The sequence below is a fragment of the Bombus pyrosoma genome, linkage group LG3 (genome assembly GCF_014825855.1).
Source record: "Bombus pyrosoma isolate SC7728 linkage group LG3, ASM1482585v1, whole genome shotgun sequence".
Taxonomy (NCBI): domain Eukaryota; kingdom Metazoa; phylum Arthropoda; class Insecta; order Hymenoptera; family Apidae; genus Bombus; species Bombus pyrosoma.
The window spans coordinates 8,390,351-8,414,498 of NC_057772.1; the positions used below are offsets into that span (position 1 = coordinate 8,390,351).

At 34.8% G+C, this 24,148-nt stretch overlaps 2 protein-coding genes across 8 annotated transcripts in view; both read right to left on the reverse strand.

Annotated features, from left to right (window-relative positions):
* LOC122566215 (soluble guanylate cyclase 88E) overlaps positions 1-15,753 on the reverse strand; it is a 32,815-nt gene extending 17,062 nt beyond the window's left edge. For 2 of the 6 annotated variants that reach the window (XR_006316437.1, XM_043723171.1), the window contains exon 1: positions 15,093-15,753. The gene's annotated coding sequence lies outside the window, so the exon portion shown is untranslated. Of the gene's footprint in view, positions 1-2,500; positions 2,637-5,570; positions 5,980-10,857; positions 10,971-15,092 lie in introns of those variants that run through there. The other 4 variants (XM_043723166.1, XM_043723168.1, XM_043723169.1 and 1 more) reach the window with 4 other exon arrangements.
* An 885-nt stretch (positions 15,754-16,638) lies between these two features.
* LOC122566217 (sugar transporter SWEET1) lies at positions 16,639-24,113 on the reverse strand. Of its 2 annotated transcripts, XR_006316438.1 has the most exons (7): positions 23,888-24,113; positions 22,659-22,736; positions 22,263-22,386; positions 18,984-19,139; positions 17,745-17,864; positions 17,444-17,649; positions 16,639-17,328 (listed from the first exon to the last, which is right to left on the reverse strand). XR_006316438.1 is itself a non-coding variant. In XM_043723173.1 (6 exons), the coding sequence occupies exons 1-6, from the start codon at positions 23,962-23,964 to the stop codon at positions 17,542-17,544; spliced, it is 663 nt and encodes a 220-aa protein (XP_043579108.1). In that variant the 5' UTR covers positions 23,965-24,113; the 3' UTR covers positions 17,344-17,541. The 2 variants fall into 2 exon arrangements, 1 of the variants encoding a protein (XP_043579108.1); XM_043723173.1 differs by lacking the exon at positions 16,639-17,328 and having other exon boundaries at positions 17,344-17,649.
* Positions 24,114-24,148: the final 35 nt, after the last annotated feature.

Consider the following 24,148-nt stretch of genomic DNA (forward strand, 5'->3'; position numbering starts at 1 on the left):
TGCGCGTTACGTCTAATTAGAAAATTTCGTTTCATCGATTATTTTTCATCTCGTTTATATTAACTGCTGGCAAATAAAACACAGTAAATATAAATATAAATATAAATGCCACAAAGTAGTTGTAGTAAGGTAAAAAAAGTGTCATAAAAGTAACAATAAATATAAATGTTACGTGTGATTCCTTCAATATTTCAATAATTACGGACGATACTTACAGAGGTTACGGAATATTACGAACTATTTATATTTCATTGAAAAGATCGTACATTTAGAACTTATCGGAATCGTGTTAATCATCGGATGCTTAAGTCGATGAGCCGTCAAAGATACGAATGGTAATGGTATTTTATATTCGTCATAGTAATATAGTATGTCTAAGTTTATTTTTAAGTAATCGAGTAATTTATTTGTAACTTTTAAACTTATTATTCTTAATTGACCGGTCGATATGTCGATTCGATAACACGGAAATTTTTATATCGCTTCGTACGTTGACACGAGACCAATAATGATACAGATAAAAAATTAAAAAAAAGAAAAAAAGACAATCTAAACGTAAAAAATTTCTAATTTTTAAAAGAAAGGAAGTGATGATAAATTAGGAAGAAATATAAAAAGTTTCTAAGAGCGTTGGAATACTTTCGCGAGCCAGCTGTATGCAAATATCCGACGCAATCCGATTCACTTAACTCAACTATGTTAAGCAAACTGTTTATTACATCGCTTCTTGGCATTGATACCAGGCCGGATAATAAAAAAGCTGGATTTTATATTTACGGCACAAAATAAACTTTAGAAATCTTCTCACTTGTCGCGATTTATTCTGGCCCGTTGCTGTCGCTGGATCAAGTCCTTTTACCATAACCGACGAAAATAACTGAAGATCAAGGAATTCGCGTTGGAACGATATTTCCCGAGCGATACGCGGGACGATTTTGACCGCTTTCGGATGCTCCTCGCGTTTTTCGATTATGATGATCACTGACCCCGCGCACCAAAGGACGAGGTCTGGCCGACGGTTTTGCTTGAATTAAAATCAAGCGTCCATATAAGTAAGAGCCTGGTTATTATTAGACCGTTCACAATTTCGCTCACGTATGCACCTTTACCGATGGATATACGCGGATAGGTTCGCCCGCGGATGAAAAACGAGAGTCCACCTTCCTTTGTGGCCGAGCGTAGCTGCGCGATTTTTCAGCGATCGCTTTTACTTTTCCTAGCGCGGCAGAATTTACCGAACGTCGATCGGACAAATTTTAAAGTCGCGATAAATAAATAAAAAGGAAGAAACTTGTACTTTCGCGCTTCCGTTTGACTTTGAGAAATTACTTTATCGATCATCGTTTTTTTTAATACTTATTTTTTTATTTTGTTATTGGTCACTGTCTATATGGTAATTCAATTTCGTGTAAATTATTTCTTTTTTCTTTTTTTATCGTATTCCACGTGTTATTTCGTTGAGCTACAATTTACGGCGTCTGACATTTTTAACGACAACACGTAGTGTTAAACGTTTTATCGTTTTGGTAAATTTAGAAAATAATCGAATTTGCTTTGGAATTTTACTTTCGAGTCTTATTTCAATTTTAATTGCGTTTAAACTTCATCGGCCAATTGCTTTAAACTTCATCGGCCAATTACTTTAATTTTCAATGGCAGTTAAATTTTTAGCATTTCGTTAAACCTTTGTGCTGCGAGTTATTTCTCCTGAAACAAATTACGATGGAATTTGTAAAGATTTTGTTTTAGAATAATTAGAGGAACAGGCGAGTTTTACGTTCTGCACGTACTGAAAATGAAAGGACGATTTCAATGTTAGCATAAATAACGACGTATGATCAAACGTCGCGGTTCTAGATCGTAGAGATGATATTACACAATTTCCAAAAATATACAGTTATTACATTATCTACTAATTTTAACTCGTCCCATGCAATTATGTGTTTCCACGAAACCAGCTGAGAAATATTCACGTTTAATATTTATTCTGTTAACATTGGAGATGAACCAAAGAATCAATTGGGTCACGTTGACCTATTAAAAAATCAACAAGGGTCGTTAATTCCATTAATAATTAAAAAAATGTTCATTTTCATTTCGAAATTCACAGACACATAGCTGTTTATGACTCTAATAAGTCTGTTGTTTTCAAAATATAGAAAAAGATGCTTAGAAATATTTAAAATTTTAGAATTCCGGTTCTAACTAAATACTTTGTTAAACAATATGTGCTAATTATTCCCGATATAGAAAATTTCATGGGAAAATAATTCAATTAAATGAAATTCTTCAAATTTTTCATCAATCCCTCGTTGAATATGCTTTTATAAATAACAACGGCTATCGAGCTTTTCCAACGCGTACTTTCATTCGTATTAATTCTAAAGGTCCATTTTTCTTCTGCTCTCAAATTTATTCTACTCCGATCTTTCGTTAACGTTACATAAAAAATAGAAAGAATGTCTTCTCCCAAAAACCGTCTGTTCGAAAATCTACTTACGATCGTCCAGGTTCAGTCGATCTTAACGAGCAAATCACAGCACCGTGGAATTCGAAGAAATTGTCAATTATCGTACATTATCCTACAGATTATTGGAAGAGTGGACGAAATTGAAAAACAGCGTCGCCAATACGAAATGCTCAAAACCAGTTTTATTACCAAAGAACAAAATTTCACTCGCGTTTCGTGTATTTGCCAATGAAATTATACCGTTCACGATACAAAACGATATCACTCGAATTTCGTAATACCATCGATACTCATACTCTCTCTCTCTCTCTCTCTCTCTCTTTCTTTCTTTTTCTCACGATAAATTTCGAACGATCAATGGAAGCACACATATCTGGCAGCCGCATCTGCAACTTCTATTTATATGATGGACTAGCGGAGGACCGCGGAGTCACTAGAAAAATATCCTGAAATAAACACCCTCCCTATTAATGATCTTACTTTAACGAGCACTTTCTGTTGTGAACGCCGACTGTGATCGGTTCAACTTTTATCCGATGCTTTTTACGGCTTTCCATGGAAAAGAAATTTTCACGCGTGGGATCGTTTATGCGCGTACCATTCGATGGAAATACACATTGGGAATTTTCTTCAGATTTTCTTCTCTACGTCGTTCCAACATATAGCGTTACGAACAAATTCTAGGACTCCAATACGTTTAAAAAACAATTTCATTGGTTTCATGACCTTTTGGAATTTTGTTAAATTAAATTATTATTAAATAATTTATTATACAGCGTAATTTATTATAATTTACACCACTCGCATTCAAATATCGCACATTTTCTTGAAAGCTCGCTGCTACCCGATTTATTGGACTTTACTCGGTTCCCGTTATTTTGCGTAGCTCTTTTTCGCGCGTGTTCCAACGTGCATAGTATCGTTGAAAAATTCTAGGATTTCGAGAAATTTTGCAAAAAATTGCAAGGTAGTTTGTACTCTGGTATTTAGCGAAAAATGTTGCGAATTATCTTGAAATTTCAGCGATAGAGAAGTTTGGACGTGCTTAATATGCGCATATTTAATGCACAAGTTTAACGCTCGCAATACAGAGACATCCGCTTAAAGAGAAAGAGACTGCAACTACTTTAGGTAATTGTAAGAACCTTTCCTTTTAAAGATTCACGGATTTTATTCCTTTGTTAGTCAGAAATATTTTAACGGCCGGTCTACGATTCCGCGACGCTCATTTTCTTGCATGCTCAAAGATACACCGCGACATTTCGTTCTCGTTGTATCTACGTTTTTGCATTTCGCGTAATAAATGCATGCATGTCTTGAATACTTGTTTTTGTTTCAAGCACACGTCATGAACATGCTACGACGATTTTCATCTTTTAACCTCGAGTAAACGATATCGAAATAGTAATCCGTCCTCGTGTTTCGTCTATCAAAACACTGAACTATCGTTACGTTAAAAAGCTTCTGTTCGTCGTTAGAAATCTCCTGAAACCGAGAGGCAAACATTCGAACTAGACAGTCGTTAAATGGACGCGTTTGGTGTTTCGAATAATTCCACTTTTAACATTCTATTGCTTTCAACGTTATTTAATGCAGTAATTATAGTTGAAAGATACTCGACGAATAATTTTTTTTTTATTATTTGATACAATATCAAAAAGTTCCAATTTTGTATTATTACAATTTTGATCGAATCACATCGACTTTCGTTCGAGACGAACAAATTTTTACAAATGTCAATTATCAATACTTTAAATATGAAAATTACAAAAAAGAAAATAGTATTCTAATCAATGGACTGGACAAAATTATAACGTCTTCAGAGTAATAGTTATTTAAAGATCAATTTCTTTAATACACCTCATTAAGGATGTCTGTTCCACGTGAACAAATATATTCGCAGTTTAACTTTATATACCTGCGCGTTTTAAGAACAAAATACATGTTTGCTAATCTCGATATTGTTGTATCAAAGCGGACGATTAATCGATGAAATCTTGTTGAGAGACGTTACGTTAAAATTTGAGAATATTGCTTGAAACCTGAATATTCGTAAATGCATAGTTTTCTTTCACAGGTTGTTCGAATAAATATATCTAGACAGTCAAATGTCCATGTATCGATTAAATAATATAACGATACACGCGTAACCACGTATTTAAATAGAATTAGACATGACATAATGAATATGAATTAGAAACCTTTAATATTCGTAACACACGTTACACATGTCCTACGTACAATGTACATACACGTGATTCTCCAGTTAGAACTATGAACACTGCTAAGTATATCGATCGAGAAATATCGTGTTTTCTCCAAACATTATTAGAAAATAACAGAATGTGTGTTTATCAGAAATGTTACTAATCGTAGAGTCAACTACAATGCGCGGTTATACATCGAGAACATCGTTATTTCATGTAGCAACGCAATGACAAAGTCTTAAGGAGCGACAGTGTATCAAATAGCAATCGTTTGATCTGCTGATAATGCGCTACTCTTCTCTTGCTTTTACGAAACAGGCTGGAAAAATAATTGAAAGATACATGCACAGATAGACGTTTGAAAAGAAGCGATCTCGTCGCTAGAATTAAATTTGACCACGTAATTGGAAAATCTAAAGAATCGACGATGTATCAAACGACTATCATTCGATCTCACGATATCGTTTCCTTTTTCAAAATAATTCTAATATAAGATAGAAAACGAGAAGAGCGTGCGCGATGAAACATATCGGTAAGAAGCAAGAAGCAATGATTATTGAAAATAATTTTATACGCGCGTCACTCGTATCAAATTTCGCTATGTGTATAATTCGTAAAGATCGCAAAAACAAACGTATGAAATAGCCGTTATACACGATCTCTTAGGAAGTTGGAAGAAAATCCTGGACGAAGAAACATTTTGATAAAAAGTAACCGAGTCACTGGCACGAAACTTCGCCAAGTACAGTCGCAAATCCTTAAACATTCCGACAGCGTAACAGCGCGATCTCTTAACCGATTCCTTCGCTTCTCCCTTCGATTCGAACGTAGCGACAAAAAAAGCGCCCGCGCGAAGATACAAAGTTTTGGTAAAAAGCATTCGCCTCACTTACGTGAACTGGTTTCGACGGCAGAATCGAAAGGTCGCAAGCCCAGAACCGGAAACACGGGTGTAAGAAGCGGTAAATAGCGACCGTTTAGGGGAGATTCTTTCTGCGGGACGGTTCTCGACCGTGCGATCTATCGACTGTGTGTCACTTCACTTGCGTCACTCGTTCTGGAAGTTGCGGCCGGAAAGAAGACGCGGCGTTACCCGCGCGCACGAAAGGAATCGTCGTTAAAACTGTGGTGGAAAATCCGCGCGGCCGTGCGCCTCGTCGGCCAAGGAAACCGAAAGGGAGATCCTCTCGAGTTGGTTAGAGCGGCGCGTTACACATTTCGTGAAAGCGTCGATTCACGTGTCCTGCGGGACAGTGTGCCGTGTACGGAATAGTCGGCCGGCCAGGAACTCCCTCTTTTTCCGTCTTATCCTACTCATCCCCCTCTCACCCTGCTCCCACCTTTTCTTCCTTCCGTCGTCGACTCGTCAAGACTACAGCGACGTCAGAAGCTGCGGATCTCGACCGCCTTTTAGGAAACGAAATCCACCTTCGCTTCCGGGGCAACTCCCTCGCCTGCTGGATTCGAACGATCACTATCAAGGATCCTTCTGTATACTATATACTGTATACGTTAACGCGACTCGTATGGTAGATAGAATTTGATGGTGCAGGTGCCATGTCAACGATGAAATCGACTGTACGACGTGCTCACCGCATTGTTTCATAGTAATTTTTCTTTTGTTTTTTTTTTAGCGGGTTTTTTAGGGAATGGAGTAGAAGGCGAACTTTTTGGGGGATTTTATGTGTGTTCACGATATCAGTTGTCAGGGATATTTTACTTCGTAGGTAGATTTGTAAGGAATGGAGAAGAAACCTTTTCGAATAGGAATATTTTTTGAAGATTTTGTATGTGTTACGAGTAACGATAGGTGTGTTCATGATATCAATTACTAGAAACTAGTTTCTTTAGTGAGTAGACTCGTAATATTCTTCTAGTAGACTTCTTATATTTTATGTATGCACATAAGTAACAATTAATTAATATGTAATTAATATGTATTAATTAATATGTAATCACCGCTTTTAACGCGTAAGTGTAATTTGTACGAGTGTATTTAAAGAAATAAAGGATTAAAGTAAGAAAAATTTCTACGTTTAATATACATTTCTTTAACGTCAAAGATGTATCAAAAATTCTATTAGATGAAGACGACTCGTAAAGAAATCAGCGGGAGTTATTGTTTTCGCTAATAATCATAGACGTTTCTATTTAATATTTCATTTTTATTTTAACTATTCTTTACGAAATTTTACTACACTTTTCTTCGTCATAGACATTTTTAGAAGAATTAAACCAGAATTTTTGAATCGAACCAAATTAACGTGCATAGCATCACGATATGAATATTACGTACGCATAACTCTACAAGGACTTTTCACATACTTTTCATTAAACGCATTACGAACTCGTGCAATTTTCATTTCTGATACATTCTTACTGAATAATTTTGAAAACATTTCACAGTGAAATATCGAAGCTCCAATCTGCCAACAGAAAACTTTCGTCATATGAAAGTTTCTGTAAATACGAGTCTCAGACAATCTCACAACATCTGTCACCACTGTACAATACCTAACTTTGGTTACGCAGTAATTTTGCTCTACACTCGTTACGAAGAGTATATGAACGAATAATTAGTCCCTCGGAAAATCCTTTTCATGCACATTTATATGGATTTATGCGTTCTTTGCAACCAAATTTCCTTCCCCTTTCAAATTTACAAATTAATAGGAACCGTCCTTCCTTCCCCTCGATGATACGTTAAGGCAGTTTTACGACAACTATTAGAATTTTTTCACCATTATGTTTTATTCGCGTTTCTCTCGGAGAAGGGAAGTCGATGAAAAGAATACAAACAGCGTTAAAAAACGCACCGTTCCCGGCGATGAATTTCACGACGATTACTTTACGCAATTTCGCAACTCGATTGGTACGATTCGTCAACTTTACAAAATATATAAACGATATATAAAAGTAAGAAAGCATATAAGTAACATTTTAAGACGATAATTGGACGTAAAGCCGAACTGAAAGGACGAAACAAACAATCCGAAGACTCCTAAATTACCTAAAGCTCGTCAAACCGTATGACAAACTGTGAACTTGCCTCTTAAGCTTCGTTCACACCAGCGACTACGATACGATCAGATCAGTCACACCCATCAACACCAAAATTCCTTACACGTAATCCAACGAGAAGGATTTACCATAAGCGATCCGATTAAGTCAAATGGAAATCTATCGACTTCGATTTGCTACGTAGAGATTTTACGCGATCAACGGTCGAAAAGAAATACGAAGCACGAACGTTTAATCGAATTTAGACGAAACTACAGCGAAGTAGATGATTTCATTCGCAAAAGATATTGTGACGAATCTCGCAAAATCAAATCGAAATTAACATTCGATTGTTTCTCGTCGTTTAGTATGGATGCCTCGATAAAGTCACAGGTTTTGATTGATCGTAGCGTAGCTTTGGCCGCTAGTGTGAATCGAGCTTCACGTCGCTGATAATAAATCGTAAGCGGTTAATGCGACGCTAAATAATTAAAAACAGAAAGAAGGAATTGCTTTCGATTTATCGCTGGAAATAAGCGTAAGAACGTGATACAGATACACACATGTTGTATATCGTACGTTACTTTGCCGTGATGTCACAGTTCTTCAAAAATGAATTCGAGTTATTCGAACTGACGTATGATTGGAAAATTTCGAGAATTTTCATCGTGCAATTTTCGTTGTAGATTTATACGAACGTACGTGTCTAATATTCTTTCCGTTTCTCGTTTTTTCATCGTTGCTCATACTTCTTGAAAATTCAGAATTTAGCGTGTCTTGTTAGCTAATAAGATCCTTAAGGGCGCGTGTTGCAACCATTTGACCGACTCGTGCGACCTCGTCATTATTGGATACGGTTATAATTGTCCAGATATACTTAACGAACGTTCAAGCAAATTACACGGCATCGAAATACTCCCTGTATTGTGCTCTAAATTGATATTAAGTCTAATGGGAGAGAGGGCTGCCGTTTCTGGATGTGCCTCTGCCATGTGAACGCAGAGGGAAACGTTCTACTTTCCATAGCGTCTATAATTTACGAACTTGCTTCGAAAAGGCGAATGAAAAAGTACATCGACCACGTTGACAGTTCAGGAAAAAGTTTCCAAATTACGTATATATATATATATATATATATCCTTTATTCTTCTTTATTCTTCTGCTGTTTTCTGTTATTTATAATCCTCGATATAGTACGTTCTCGTTTAAGAGGAAAACCGAATTAAAATTGAAACGGAGAATTTATTCCAATTTTATTCAAATTGGAAAGAAAAATTGGCAACAATTTACGCTTATTGCCAATTAATCCTCCATCTATTGCATATACCGAGTCGACCAGTAGTTTCTCATTTTCTCTATATTTTTTCTTTAAGCTTTGCGTCTTTCTCGAAACAATTAAAATAAAGTGAAGCAATAAAATCTGTTGGATGATAATATAGAAACTTGGAAGAGTATTATTCAAGAAGTTTCGGGGATTTGTTGAAGCACGAAAATGTGAGAGACTGTCCTTAAAAGTTGAACTTAAACGATCCAGTATGCAGATGACGTCAGTGAAAATAAGGTAGCAAGCGAAAGATTGAAAACGATTTTTAAAAAAGAAATACGCCGTTCGGTCTAACGAGACATGATCCAAGTATCGACTTGTCTGTAAAAGAGAAAATCCTCCAGCTTATGAATCGCGTACAAATTATCAATAGAATATGCATCATTCTGTGATGAAAGAAATATTCGTCCTACGAACAAGAAATTTCAATATAAAATATTCCTCGTATCGATCGTTAATGACGTTAATTGGTACATAGTATACGGTCTATTAGCTGTAGCTAATATACTGTTTGTACGAACGTTTAATGGAACATATATTTACAATAAATAAATTAACGTCCGTATATATCGAACATAGCAATCAAAGTTTACAATTTACGAATCGATTTATATAAAAGACCACTTTTTTATGCTGCTGATGAAGTATAAAAAATTACCGAGAATAATAATCCGCGTTTAATTAATTAATCACAGCCTTTCGAGATCCTGACATTAAAGAAATTAGTTTCATACATTTTTATTACGTGTATCGCGTGATGATCGTGAAACGTTCATATTTATGATGACATAATTATAATTTAATTGTTATATTTTAGTCGTCTTATATTTTATTTCAAGAGTATAAGACTGGTAATAATTATATATATGACTATAATTATAGCATGTATTCGATCGTTAACCACAGAATTATTTCATCGTAAAAATATACCTCGCGATCAATTGATCTCATTTAACAATTTCGTCAATAACTTCTCGCTTAATTGCTTTTTAATTACGATTTGATTATTCCTCATTCGATTAACATACCGAATATCGAATGCTTATAATCGCGTTCCTACTGACGTATTATCAATTCGAAACGTCAAATAACATCGTAGTTGAATATTATATTTAGGCGAATACAAATGTACAGCAATATATATGTATTGAACGCTTAATTAGACTCGATACAGAAACGAATCTCTCTATTCGACAATCAAAAGAATCATTTCCATGGTCATAACGTATAAACGTTACAGCCATTTGCAATTTCTTTTCGAAAAACATATTTTCCATGATTTTTGCATAAAACAATAATTGTTTAATTCGTTGCGTTTAGTTCGTTATGTGGATTCTCATTTAATTCGATTTTCCTTTGAGTGTCTCAAAAATATGAATACCGTTTGGTCACGCGGACTAATATCAATTTAATTAAAACAACACCTAAGCTAATTATTATTCGTTTCTTGCGAAATATCATAGAAATTTACCACCTATTCGCAAAGTTGTCGTATCCTAAAAATTGTCACTGTCCCTCAACTATCTCGTATCCGCTAAAATACTTCAATACTTCTTTCACCCAGCAAATCATACAGAAGATCAACAAAAATGGACTAATCGTATTCATTTGGCGCGATGTTCCTTTATTTTCGCGCTCGTGGAATCTCGAACATCTCTTATATGTTGTATCATACGTGGTGAAAAGGTAATACGAGCACGTGTACGTAGGACCGTGAACGCTTGACTGTTGGGAAATGCCTGCCAAGCACATTTACCCTAAGCACACGTATCTTGGAATCGCGGCATTTGCACGGCTGCAATGGCAGTTCTTATTCTCTACGATGTTTATCTGACCGTGCGCTCTGTTATACGAACCATCAGCTGATTCACATGACTCGAACGCGACGAGAGGATCAGGGGATGCAGCAGGTGTTACAACGAGTCCACCTCCACAGAACAGGAACACACTCACGTTAACCTAGCTATTTTCCTGTGTGTGAACATTATACTAACAACGAGCCGAGGCGCACACTCGGGATCAATCACGAAGAGAAGCCGTGCGCGGACATGAATTTCGTGGATGCGCGCCATCCACGCGACTCTTCCGGCTACGATCGAACTTCCTTCGTGCGACCACGTTTCTCAGCACCGAAAACCGCCGTACTGAATTCTTCATCGTTTTTCTTCTCTCCTTTTTTTTTTCTTCTCTTGCAATTTCCTTTTATCGCTGTTTTTTACCAGGAAGTTTCGAAACTTTCAGGATGCGGTCAGATTATTGTCAATATACAGGGTGTTGCATACTTGAGTCGTCGAACAGCAAAGGCTCAGCTAAGAGGAAAGAACGTTACGGAAAGTTTGTCGATAAACGCTGCGTTACAGAGTTACGAAGGAGTAATCGTACGTATGAAGTAGACAACGATCGATTTTCCATTACAGCGCACGAAAGTCGACCGTGTTATGGTGTGGGTGTAGTCACGCGTCTTTTTATCACATGGTAGCACTTCCATGTCGTTAATAGTTCTGATAATAAACGTGGCCGGATTCGAAGCTTCACGTCGATAACAATGGAATTAGCATATCACGGGCCCTGAGAATTTCGTTGAATTTCAAGGATTGCGTCTTTTATTCCTCGCGTGAATTTTTCGTGCGAAGTCACTTCCGTAGAATGAACTTTCCGTTTTACGGTTCCTAAAAATCAAGGGGTGTAACGTCCGGTGACCTTGTAGCCCGATGAACTGGTCCACCACGACCTATCCCCCTTTCGGTGTACTTGGCACGAAGAACTAGCGCAAAGAACACAAAAGCATCAGTTTTTTAAATTTCCGTGCGATAACAAGACAATAAAAAATGATTAGCTAGTATTTTTAGTTGCTCGTTCGAAAATGTTGTTCTTGCGTTCAGACACGAGCTTCGCGTCGATAAACAACGGAATAATATCTCGCAATTTCTAAGAATTTTCTTGAGTTCCAAAAATTACGTTTTTATTTCTTGTGTTGATTCTTCCAAGCATATACAATTCTGCCGAGTATAGTGAAAGATGGATAGAAAATTGTTATGGACCAATTTTTCGGCCTCCAAGGTCACCGTTTGATTTTTACTCTCGGCGAACTATAAAAGAAAAGTTTTATTTCACGGAAGCGAGTTTGCGCGAAGAAGTAGCGCGCGGAATGGAAAAGCGCAGTTCTTGGAAGTCGACAAAATTCTCAGGAGCTGTGAGACGTTATTTTAACTCCATTGTTCATCTTCGCCAATTCGTTGTTGTGAAGCTCGTGTCCGAGCGCAAGGACAACGTTTGCAAACGAGCAACTAAAAATACTAGCTAATCATTTTTTATTGCATCATTATCATGACCGTTAACCACACGAAACACCGCACGATGGAAAACGTGTAACTACTCTGACACAACGATACAGGTAACTTTTGTGCGCCGAGATGGAGAGTACGTCGTTGCCTGTTTCATATATACGATCGTTATTTGCTTATAATTCTCTAACGAAGCTTTCATCTACAAACGTTATACGGCATATTCTTTTCCTTCCTTAATTTCGATACATTAAGCCCTTGCGCTTTAAGCTTGGGACACCCTGTATATTGCCAATACAGTGGAACTCCATTCGTACGAACAAAATGTTAGTAATGTCTGACCTGATCGAACCAGCAATTTCAAAATTTAATCGAAATTTTATTTAAAGCTGTATATTCATTGTAATTGCTTTCGTTCATCTAACTTTATACGAATTCCTACATTATCTGATCGATCAATTTCTCAATTTTTGTTAATATAAGAATTTACATGAACTTAGACGAATGTACGACTTTAAGTTAAATTTTGAAACTGCTCGTACGACCGGGTCTGGTAAGGTTAGTGTTAACCGAACTTTAACTGTGCTCCTATTACCAACGAACCGCTCTTAAGAACGTCACTAACATGTAAACAGTAGAGCGTTGTGCGACTACTGTGACACACTGTGACACGCTGTAACGCCTCGCAGTCGATACAAGTCCGCGACATTGTTATCCGTTTAAAGAGGAAATGTTTCGTGAAATCCTCTCATATGTACTTACACGTTCGTGAACTGCTATCAATTGAACGAAAAATCGTAAGTGGTGGGGAGGAATAGGTGGACTCCTGTCATATGAACAACGTGGTTACATCGTGTGGATGAATATAAAAGTGGCTTAAATCGTTTATTTTTCGTTTCGAGATATTTACAGCTTTGCGTTTGAGGAAAGAAACGAATTCTGTTCAACGGGCGCAAAACGATCGTTTTCTGCAAAATCGACTCGATCCTACGGCTCAATTTCTACTACTCTGCAAAGATGGTTTCGGATTATAGGGTAACGTAACTAAACGCAACGTGAAATAAGCGATAAACTCATTTATGCTAGATTCTTGACTCGGTCCACTTTTCATAATCGTCGAAACATACGAATCGACTCTTTCCCTGGTTGGACGATCATAAACGAAGTTTTACCGTATTTCAATATTCTTAACCTAAAAGGATCGATACACGCGTGTGTATCATCGATATTGTCAATATGTATCGACGAATTATCTTCGTCGAAAACCTTGAAATATTGACGATATTAGCGATCGTCTGAAGGCATCCTTGGGTATACACATATTTTCTTCGAAGGAGAAAGAATGATATTAATTTTGATCGAAGAAAGATATTAATTTTATTTTGTCACGTTGTCCCAAGTCAATTAACCTGTGTTGCATTATGATAGCTAGTCACAGTTTCGTGACGTAAATCGCGGACCAAATGTGTCGGACGTGAATCATGCTTCTTTTATGTTTTGCAACATTAATTTAAGAGAGTAGAAATTTTGTCGTATTTTCGTTAAGATAAATACGGAATCCGCAATATCATAGTAATAATGCGAAATACAAGTATCGGGTTATGTTTCTGTTGCATGAAATTTCTTTCCATGCCTTTCTCGTTATATACATTTATATACAATATGAAATAGAACTCGTACGATTTTCATTTATTTGAATTAATGATAATATGGTATTGCGATGCGAAATAGAAATTCCGCGGAGTGTAAACATTCATGCGACAGGTTTTATATGGGAAAGAGGAATAGAAAGTTGCAAGAGTTTCATATTGTCCTCAAGCTTTTGGCACAGGATCGTATAAAATGTCTTCTTCCCAGGAGAGAAACGATGTTTTCGTTAGTCACATTTTAAAGACGGAATTTTAAATCAAGATCGATCATGGTAACAAAAGTATTTTCAAACTTTTAAGAATAAAATTCTCTCCATTGAACGATACTAATGATAATATACGTACAAAAACGACACAGTTATTTAGAAGGAGACAAATTTTATTTCGATACCTTTTACACAGCCAGTTTTCTCAAATTACGTGGATCGCTGGAAACGTTCTCAGAATGGAATGAAAAGGCAGCACATATCCCAAATTATTTTTGCTTCTCAATGCAACTTTGGCATTGATATATTTGAACCAACGATGCTTCAAGATCGTTTCATCAAAATATTTACCAGTAATTGCCAATACAAGCTTTCTTAACTCCCGTGTCTGACAAAAATTGCATTCGGCCAAGTACATTTGCAGTGGTGGAGATCGATGAAAATCGCAAAGTCAAAGATTGAAATTAAAATGAAATTTAATGAATACGCTAGATGCGGTAATAAATGGTACCTTAATTATACAATAATTAATTATTTATTTTTGCTCACGCAAGCTTCACTTATACGTGGCAAATGACTCATTTTTACCGAATCTAGTCTCTTCACGCTCCATGAAGGACCCTTTCATGCACCAAATAAAAATTTGATGAGCTAGAATTTCCAATAATGCTACTATCATTTGCGCTTCGTTCCAAGAACTCGTCAAACGACAAAGCCGTACATTTTCAAACGCAAACGAAAACTACGAAATTTACTTACGATTATCGAAATCTTTTAATTTAACGCGAAATAAATAAAATATCGAATTTCGTTCAAGCAATGGCCAGTAATACCTCGCTTCGTTCAATACATCGGAACACTTGCAACACGAACAAACCTGATAACACCAACGCAAAACATCAACAAGTAACTGGAGGATTTCATTCTGGAAAATCGAACGAGACACACTTACCTCGTCCCATCTTCTTCTTTAGATTGTTCCTCGGCAATGAGGCTATCAAAGCAGCTAGAGAAATTATTGAAATCTCCAACACGCTGCAAACAATTACTTTGCTTGCTCAAGGTAGCACAAATCAAACGCGCGTTGCTGCGAAAATCATTTACATCGTATCGTGCCAAAACTTGCAAAACTCAAGAAACTCGCGTCACTGGCGCTCTTTTTACTAATACGAGACGTACAATTAAGCTGCTAATTTGTCACGCTGCTCGACGAGATTACCAACAAACAAAGAGAAGAGCAATATTTCGAACGTTTCTGTAATTTAACAAACGAAACGAGATCCGTCGTGGAGATCGAAAAATAATTGAACGTTCGTCCGTTTAATTTGATGTGACGCGTGCAAAATCATAGAGTACCGGGTGCCCGTCAAACAATCGGACACTTTACTGACCACGACATACCCAGACATGTTACTGTCTACTATATAGAAGGTCACTGTTTCCTGTTATTAGCCGGCAAACTCGATCAGAAAGTCAAGCGATGATGTACGTCGTTCATATAATAAGCCGATACCAAGAGCGACTACTAACGAGCCATCGCAGACGTAAATCGCAAGGGAACCGCAGCCAGTTGCCAAGAGAATATTGCATTTGCATGCTGTGTAACGTGGCCCCCGTAGAAAGTAAAATGGTAATCACCTTTGGTTATTCTTAATAGCGCGGATCCGAGGCGAGCGCGCGCACACACGCTCCGCATCATACCAAGAGCGTGTCGGCCATTGAGAAATATACGTTTATTAGTAGACATACAATTGAATTTACGTAATGAATTCAATGGAAGAAGAAACGCACCTCTGTTAGCGGAGTCGGTAACCGTGACTTTCAGGAGAATAATAAAGATAAGATAAGATTTATTACGCTACAGATTGATCGTTACGATCATTACACGTATCTAAGGAGTAGTAGGAAATAATGATTTTAAAAGATAAATCGTTTTTAAAAATACGGCTGAACCGTTTACTTGCCAGATCGATTAACTCCACAAGATAACAAGTAGAGGGAATTGATGAAATTACGTAACCAATGAATCGTTTGGGCGATCAAACGGTTGGCTAAAATTTAACAAGAAGTGGAGTTAACCATTTTGACCTGTGAACAGTTAAAATGATAAAATTGAAAAACTCGCAGCAAAAGCGATCCTTGTTATATTCAAAATTTGTTTTTTTTTTTTTTTTTATTTAAAATATTCTAATGAAATGATTGTCTCGTTAGTTAAACGAATAATAGGAAACGTTCGGTTATTGCGACTGAACTAGAAATAAATTGATTTAACGATCCTTCGTGGTTAATAACAAAGAGTTAAGGTATGTGGTCACTTACCAAAATCTACCATCATTTAGAGCATTGTTATTCAATTGAAAAGATCTTCCTGTTTTAAATATAACGTACAACTGAATGAGTAACAGGGGAGAGATCTCTCCCCTTTTTGCGTACAGTGTACTATTAATACACGTACAAAGAATGGATTTTTATAGGAAGTTTAAATGTGTAACTAGAAATAGGATATAAAAGTATAATATCACTTAATAATCTGTGGATACTAAAAGTAATATAGACTTGGAGAAGATTTTAACCATATTTTGTACAATATCGACAATGGAAACTTCTGTACACTGAAAATTCATGTACTATAAATGTTTTACTTAAGCTTAAAGTATTATTTAATGATTATGCGATTAAAAGATATATCTAACCGATTAATTAAATATGTTACTCTGATAAAATTATAAACTTCACGATCGCAACAATCATGTTAAACACGATTATATATAATATTGTGCATTTCAATTCTGAAGAGAAGTTACTTTGTAGCGTAGAATATGAAGATCGCTAAATATAAATATACTAATCGATGATTTAGAAGATAGAAGCGTTTATAAATTTGTCAACTGTTTTAATAGCTGACAAAGTACTCCGACTATAATCATCTAAGTATTATTCCGCTGTAAAACTTCCGCAATGTACACAAATTCTGATTAACTTTCAATTATTTGATTTCTATATGTATATTCTAATATGTCTTAAATTATGCTAATACGTATTTTGCGCTACATTGAAAATTGGTGACTTGATTTATCGTGTCACGGTAATTGTACAAATTAATCTGGTAAAGATTACGAGCAAAAATAACAGCATTAAACAAACTCTTAGCCTATATAGAGATTTTTACGCTCGAGAATATTCAGGATCTAAAAAAATGTACGTTTCATTAGAAAATTCGTCGTTTAATAAGAATCGTCTAGATATAACAATTAACATCGATGGCTATCGGCGTTAACTATTATCCAATTCATATTTGTAGACCTTATTTTAGTTGCTAATTTGTAGGCGTGTAGAAAAATTGTAACAGTTGGACGCACAAGACATCCTACACAGTTCCAATATTTACAATATCACTTTTCTTAATCCTTCTTTTCTTGGCTGGAAGCTTTGCCTTTCGATTTCGATGGATATATCACGAACAGGGACAATTGCGCCACAGACAAAACAAAACCTACCGAGTTCTGAAACTTTAAAAATACATAATACATTAGCGAGTGATAATCTGCGAATTTTGTAGTAGTTTAGATAGTACGAAGGAATAAGAAACAGGGAATCTACTTACGATAATGAAGACGTTGTTAATTATAATGCCGTACAATAGCCATAAAAATATAACGATTGTGCCCATAAATATCAGCGGGAACGGAAGGATATCCGTGTTTTTCGTCTTTATGATCTCCCTCTGACGAATCAAAAAACAAAAGATTATTACAGTCGTATAAACAAATTTCGTAAATACAGTTAAAGTTAAATAAGTTAATTCAGACAATCTAAGTATAATTAAACGTAATGTCTAGCGTTTAAAAAATTATTAACGAAACTTCTGATTCGTATTATTTGTTTCATGCGAACAATAATAGCAGTGTTTCTTAAACATTATGTTTGAGAATATTAGAGTATCTTTTTCTAACTCGCTCTTGTGTCGCATTCGTTCGAAATAGAAATACGTTTAACAAGGAAATCATTCAGTAACTAAATCGACTCTTCGTTCGAAGTCGAGTAAAAGTAGGAAGAAATATATTTAGAACTGTGCGTATGAATAAATTGGATACTAAGATGTATAATATCTCAGGAAAGTATACTCAAGAAACTGCTACACGTTTGAAAATGAATCTCATCTGGTAAAATACTGTTACGCTCGATGGCGTGCAAAGAACATCTCGGTCAACGAGAAATTGAGGCAATACGTAACGGAACTACAATAATACGGCTGTTAGATATATCCTAATTTAGCCGAGGAAATTTGAAGAATATAAAATCAATTTTAAATTCTTTAAAACATCGCAATCGTGATTAAAGAAGCTGGATAAATTTCATCGAAATCTTACTGAAGGCAATAAAATTTTACGATAACAATATCTGAAAGTTTCCAATCCAGTTGCGCTATTTCTATTTGGATGATTACACGATTTCGCATGGTTTGTCACGGCTCACAACTTTTTACAACTTCTTGTCGCAACGCAGAATTGTTACTCAACGATTGCAAAATTTCTCGTCCATTATTGTATACAAAAAAAATAGCTAGCTATTTGAAAAGAGACATTATATCATCGACAGAACTACGTTGATAAGATAAAACATATATACATGCACTAATCTTTCAATAATTATTTTTAACATTTAACATCGAATAATATTAATATTTATCGAAATTTGAAAAACTGAATAAAAAGCTAGAGTAAAATGCTAACAATGTAAGATAAGTAAGGTTTATGCAAACGAATAACAATACTTGTATTATTCGTTTCGTGGATATTAAGTTTGTTAGAGCTCTTAGCTACGTTCGTGGAATTTTACTTACAATATGTAGGAGAGGAGACGCTATTAAGAGGAAAAATAATCCTGTCACAATCAAACCGAATCTGAATTCGAGCTTCTCGGGATCTTCCACTTGTGCATACGCGAGGAAGACCGCTACAAAGACTGCTGCCTTGCCTATTAAAGCAAGTGTATCCTTCTAAAAATGCGGAAGACGATGTAAAATATTTATTCAGACATTGATACGGTTAGAAATATTTGTTCAAAGTTTCTTCGCAAAACACCAACTTAGGTTCTACGCAAAGTCTTAATTTTGCCTAACTATCGATATACAGGGTGTCCGATAACTGATAGTGCAACCGGACAGGGGGTGGTTCTATATGAAAGAATAAGATAATTATATTTACAGGTACGCCAACTTCATCGATTTCCATGATTTTTTAACATATTGTAGAAATCAACATTGTGACGTTAAATTTAAAATCCTTCGGCGACTACCAAATCGCACTCGCCTAATTATACTTGTAGCAACAGCTCATAGACGACAACGACATTTGATTGTAGTAATAAACGTATATGGTACACTGTAGCCATTCTCCTATGTTCTCGCGAGCACGATTCCGAGTTAAGTGGATACGAATCTTGTTATCATCTTTGACAATGTAACCATTGTTTGCGTACAGTATAGCATCTGTCACAGTCATCAGAAATTTTCTTAAAGGCAGATAGATTACGCTTTGATTGAAACTGTCTTTGAGATCAAAACACGAAAGATTGGAAAGTTCTGGCGTTCAGAGGAAAAATTTACTTTTTTCTATTGTTTAAAAAGATATTGTAAATAAGTAATCAACTAAGAATTTGAGGTTCAACCCTTGGAGAAATTTAAACCAACTTTGTCCTAAATTAAGTAATCAATCAGTTTCTCAGTTTAAAAAGTTACCAAACGTGACAATTCAAAAATTTAATAAACGATAAGAAGAATTGACATAAAAAATATTACGTTTGTACTTCAAGACTGTATTTGCATCCCGAAAACCTCTAATCCCATATAATTAGTAGTTAGTCTACAAAAAGATTTATAAAAATCACTTCCTTCTATTGTTGTCGCACGAAAATCCTCCTTCAAAGGCCTCGTGCACAACTGCACACGCGAGGCTGCAAGAAATGCCTGTTATAATTCAATTAAGAACACCAATCTACATATTAGGTTTTCGCTTCGCGTTAGTCTTTTGAATCTGGCCACCGTGAGGCGGCTGGCAACGCTTACGTGAAATGATAACAAATTAATTATAAAAATAGCAGGCGAATGAATAATTGATGTTATTTTACGAAAAGAATAATTGTTATTATCTTACGCAACAACTTTATTCGTTAAAGAACTAACTCAAGCCCAAATCCAATACGTTGTAAGTTATAACACACATTTTTTACAGTCTCGCATATGCAATTGTGCACGGACCTTTAGCCAAACTCGCCAAACTCTCGTTTATACGTACCAGAAATAAAAGATAAGAGCTAGTTTTCGCTTGGGTCATTATACTTGCTCGCCGCAAGGCTGCCGGCAGCCAATACTAACGTATAGGTTGTTACCGATACACAATTATAAACAAAATAAATTTTTAGGCAATATCTTAAAAACTATGGCCGAGCAAAGGTTATATATATACATAGGAAACAGTTGTTCAACATTTGGATTTCTACAATATATTCAGAAACCATCAAAATCGATGAGATGGGCATTCTTGTAGATAATTATCAATAATAAGTCGAATAGGAAGAATAACACTTTTTAGTCGAAGGCTTCTTTTCTGAGAAAATCAAGTTTAAAATTATGGATTTCATAGTAGGCTGTCTTTACCCTTGAAGACCACGTATTTATAAACATCGTCAATATTATTATCTTTTCTATTATTCTTGCATTATTTCCACACTCATGCAATATACATTTTCCTTTATCCTATGGCCTCAACATTCAAGTCATCTGAAATTGTTAACTATTATTAGAAGCGTTTAGTAATATGGATGAAGATAGCCTACAGTAAAATCCGCTGAGCTGGGTTGAATGTACATGTACCGCAAACATTTTTAAACTTGATTTTCTCAAAAGCGAAGGGTCAAATGAAACAATTTTAGTCTTTCTTTTCGACTTACTTTTTCATGCGGGATCAGCCACTGACTGGTTATACTACCAGCTATCGGATATCCTGTGGTTTTATTTTATTACAATTGTTTGTAATTCAATAAAGACAATGTCTCGTTATATATTCAGCCGCGTATCTATCGGCTGTGCAACAGATGAGCAAATAGTAAATACACGTACACGTTATCTTGAAAATGTTACAAGTGTTTGCGAATGTTTGTCGCGCCTTTTGCACTATTGATGAATATATGACTTTGCTAGATGTAGCTACATTTTGGTCTCGCAAAAAAAAGAAAAAAAAACAAACAAACTGAATATATTATAATTTTGTATAGAGGGTGGGGCAGATAAAGTGTTTGGATCTGTTCCCTCCGAAGCCATTGCAGATACTAACTTGAAATTTTTAGGTATTGGAGGGTTTAGAGGCACTAACATCGGATATTAATTTTTCGATATTCGGACAGATGTTATCAAACTTAACAACTTTTATCTAAAGTATTTTTTCGCGAAGTTCGCAAAGCTATTATCGCAAGAATAAATGCGTGTTTGGAAGTGAATGGGGAACTCTTTGAACATTTAACAAAATAATTTTCGAAGCAATATAGATTTCTTTTGATATATTTCAACATCTTTGCGCAGCACCATTTATGCAAGTTATTTTCCGCTATAATTCCTTAACTATACAAAATTGAAACAGTTAGGTTTGATAACATCTGCCCGAATATCGAAAAATTAATATGTCATCTTATTTGATAAAAAAATGGGCGTAGCACCCTTTCCAGTCTTAAAACACTCATGCTCACAATATCTTACAATCTAAAATTTTAGCCCTTCTGCACCATTTAACATTTAAAAATTTCAGGTTGATATCTGCAATAGCTTCGGGGAAAACAACTTGTAATATTTTACTTCTGCCTCATCCTGTATGATGTATGATACAATAAGGAAAATTGCAATATATACAAAAATTAAAGCTACATATTTCTAAGAGTCTTTTAGTTTCTTAAAATTTAACAGCAAAACATACAACTTCATCTATGGTGTATATCGTAACAGAATATTAATTGAAACGTTCAAACATGGAAACTAAAAAGGGAAACAAGTTACAAAGAAAGAAAGTAACATGCATTTGAAATGAAAGTAACACATCATGCATTTGAATTTAGAAATATAAACTCGTACCGTGTGTGGTGAGTAATAATAATATACAGCCATGTATGCTGTATTTGTGAGTAATCCAAAAACATTAACATTAATCATTGCAGGATCCCTCACAATCCATGCATATTGAAGCATCAAGATGCACCTATAAAAAGTTCTTGATTCACTATATGTCTATCTGAATAGTCTGTATATATGTATTTCCTTCTTATACTACGATCTATAATACTTTTTTCATAGTTATGAACAGAAAACAATATGAAATATTTCTATTATGGGCAAAAGTATTAATACTATATTTAGATATCTTTACTTCACAAGAACAAAACAATCAGTAATATTTTGAATAACATTACATACTGCACTTTATGTCATACTTTATGTCATCTATGTTAAATAATAAAATACTGCACTTACATTCCTATGCCACCCAAAAAAGGCATGGGATCAAATCCTCTAGACGAGCCCTTTTGATAAATATCCTTACATATCAATCTACAATTAAATGACAATCAAAAATGTTATTTTCTATTACTTAACATACTTCAAATTGATAGTAATAATGTAAACAGCTAGTATGTAAAATCACATATACAACTTTTGACTTATATCTTTACAATATTTTGAAGTCACATTGATAAAATACAAAAATTTTATATTTCAAATGACTTATAAATCTACATATGATAGATACAATATATTATATATATAATTTGCTTATACAAATTGGTATATTATATTTCTATTATATAAACTATATGCTATTAGATAACTTCATATATTCATGAATCATGTTATGTCAGCACTTTTCTTTAAAATTATTATTAGGTATACGTACAAATAATGAGAATGAAATTTGCAAAGTTTATGTATAAATATTTACGATTAATCATATAAAAAGTAATTATTTGTTAATTTTAGTTACTAATTAGATACTAGTTTTAATTACTTTAGTCCTAATTGATCAATTTCATACATATCTTACATGTTATAAATACATAAAAAATATCAAATAGATGTTTTTATTGTACATCAGTAATAGTTCAAACATATAATTAATACTATCATTTTTGGTATTTTAATTTACAAAGGTCAACGTGAAACATATATAAAAATTTCGTATCTAATATACCTAATTATTTTTATGATAAGTTTATAAAAACATATATACATATTTGTTACATTATAATTAGTCATTTAAAAAAATGAGCGACACATGCGCATATTCGCAAATAAAATGGTTTAAATATTTTAATACCGCAATAATGAAAAAAATGATATGGCACTTTTAAAAGTAACATACATTTACGATTTAAATTATATCATGACATCCAGGACTTTACTAATATAAATATACATATTTTTTAAATTTTATAACTTATAATTAATGGCTTTATATAAAAGTAACACAACTTCTCTCAATTTTGCCGCAATGCACGAAAAAAACAAAGAAATCAATTGTTCGGCGTATCACGTGGAATATTAAAAAAGTAGTTTGAATATAAATGTCAATGTCAAAGAACAGTTACACGCTCACGTAGTTTGTAATACACTTCTATTCCAAAACGTATATTTTCTAATAGAAATCGAACGTTGTATTTCAGAAAAAATGAATAAATCGAAATTTTTTTATTTCCTCAACTTACGTGCCAGCTGACATTTGAGCCATTGTACAAATTGAGGCACATGATGCCACAATTTCTTTGTAATCCTCCAAGCCCATCGCGTTTCAACAGTTATCTTCCTTGACACTCAATGACTACTATGAGACTACGACTACGAATCACTTCATCATTACGAAACTGAATGTCCCCACCATAAACGAGGAGATTAGGGAAAAAAGTACCTAATGATTGGTTATTCCATTTACGACATTGGTGTGTTGCTCCTCGCCCCACTGCGATGCA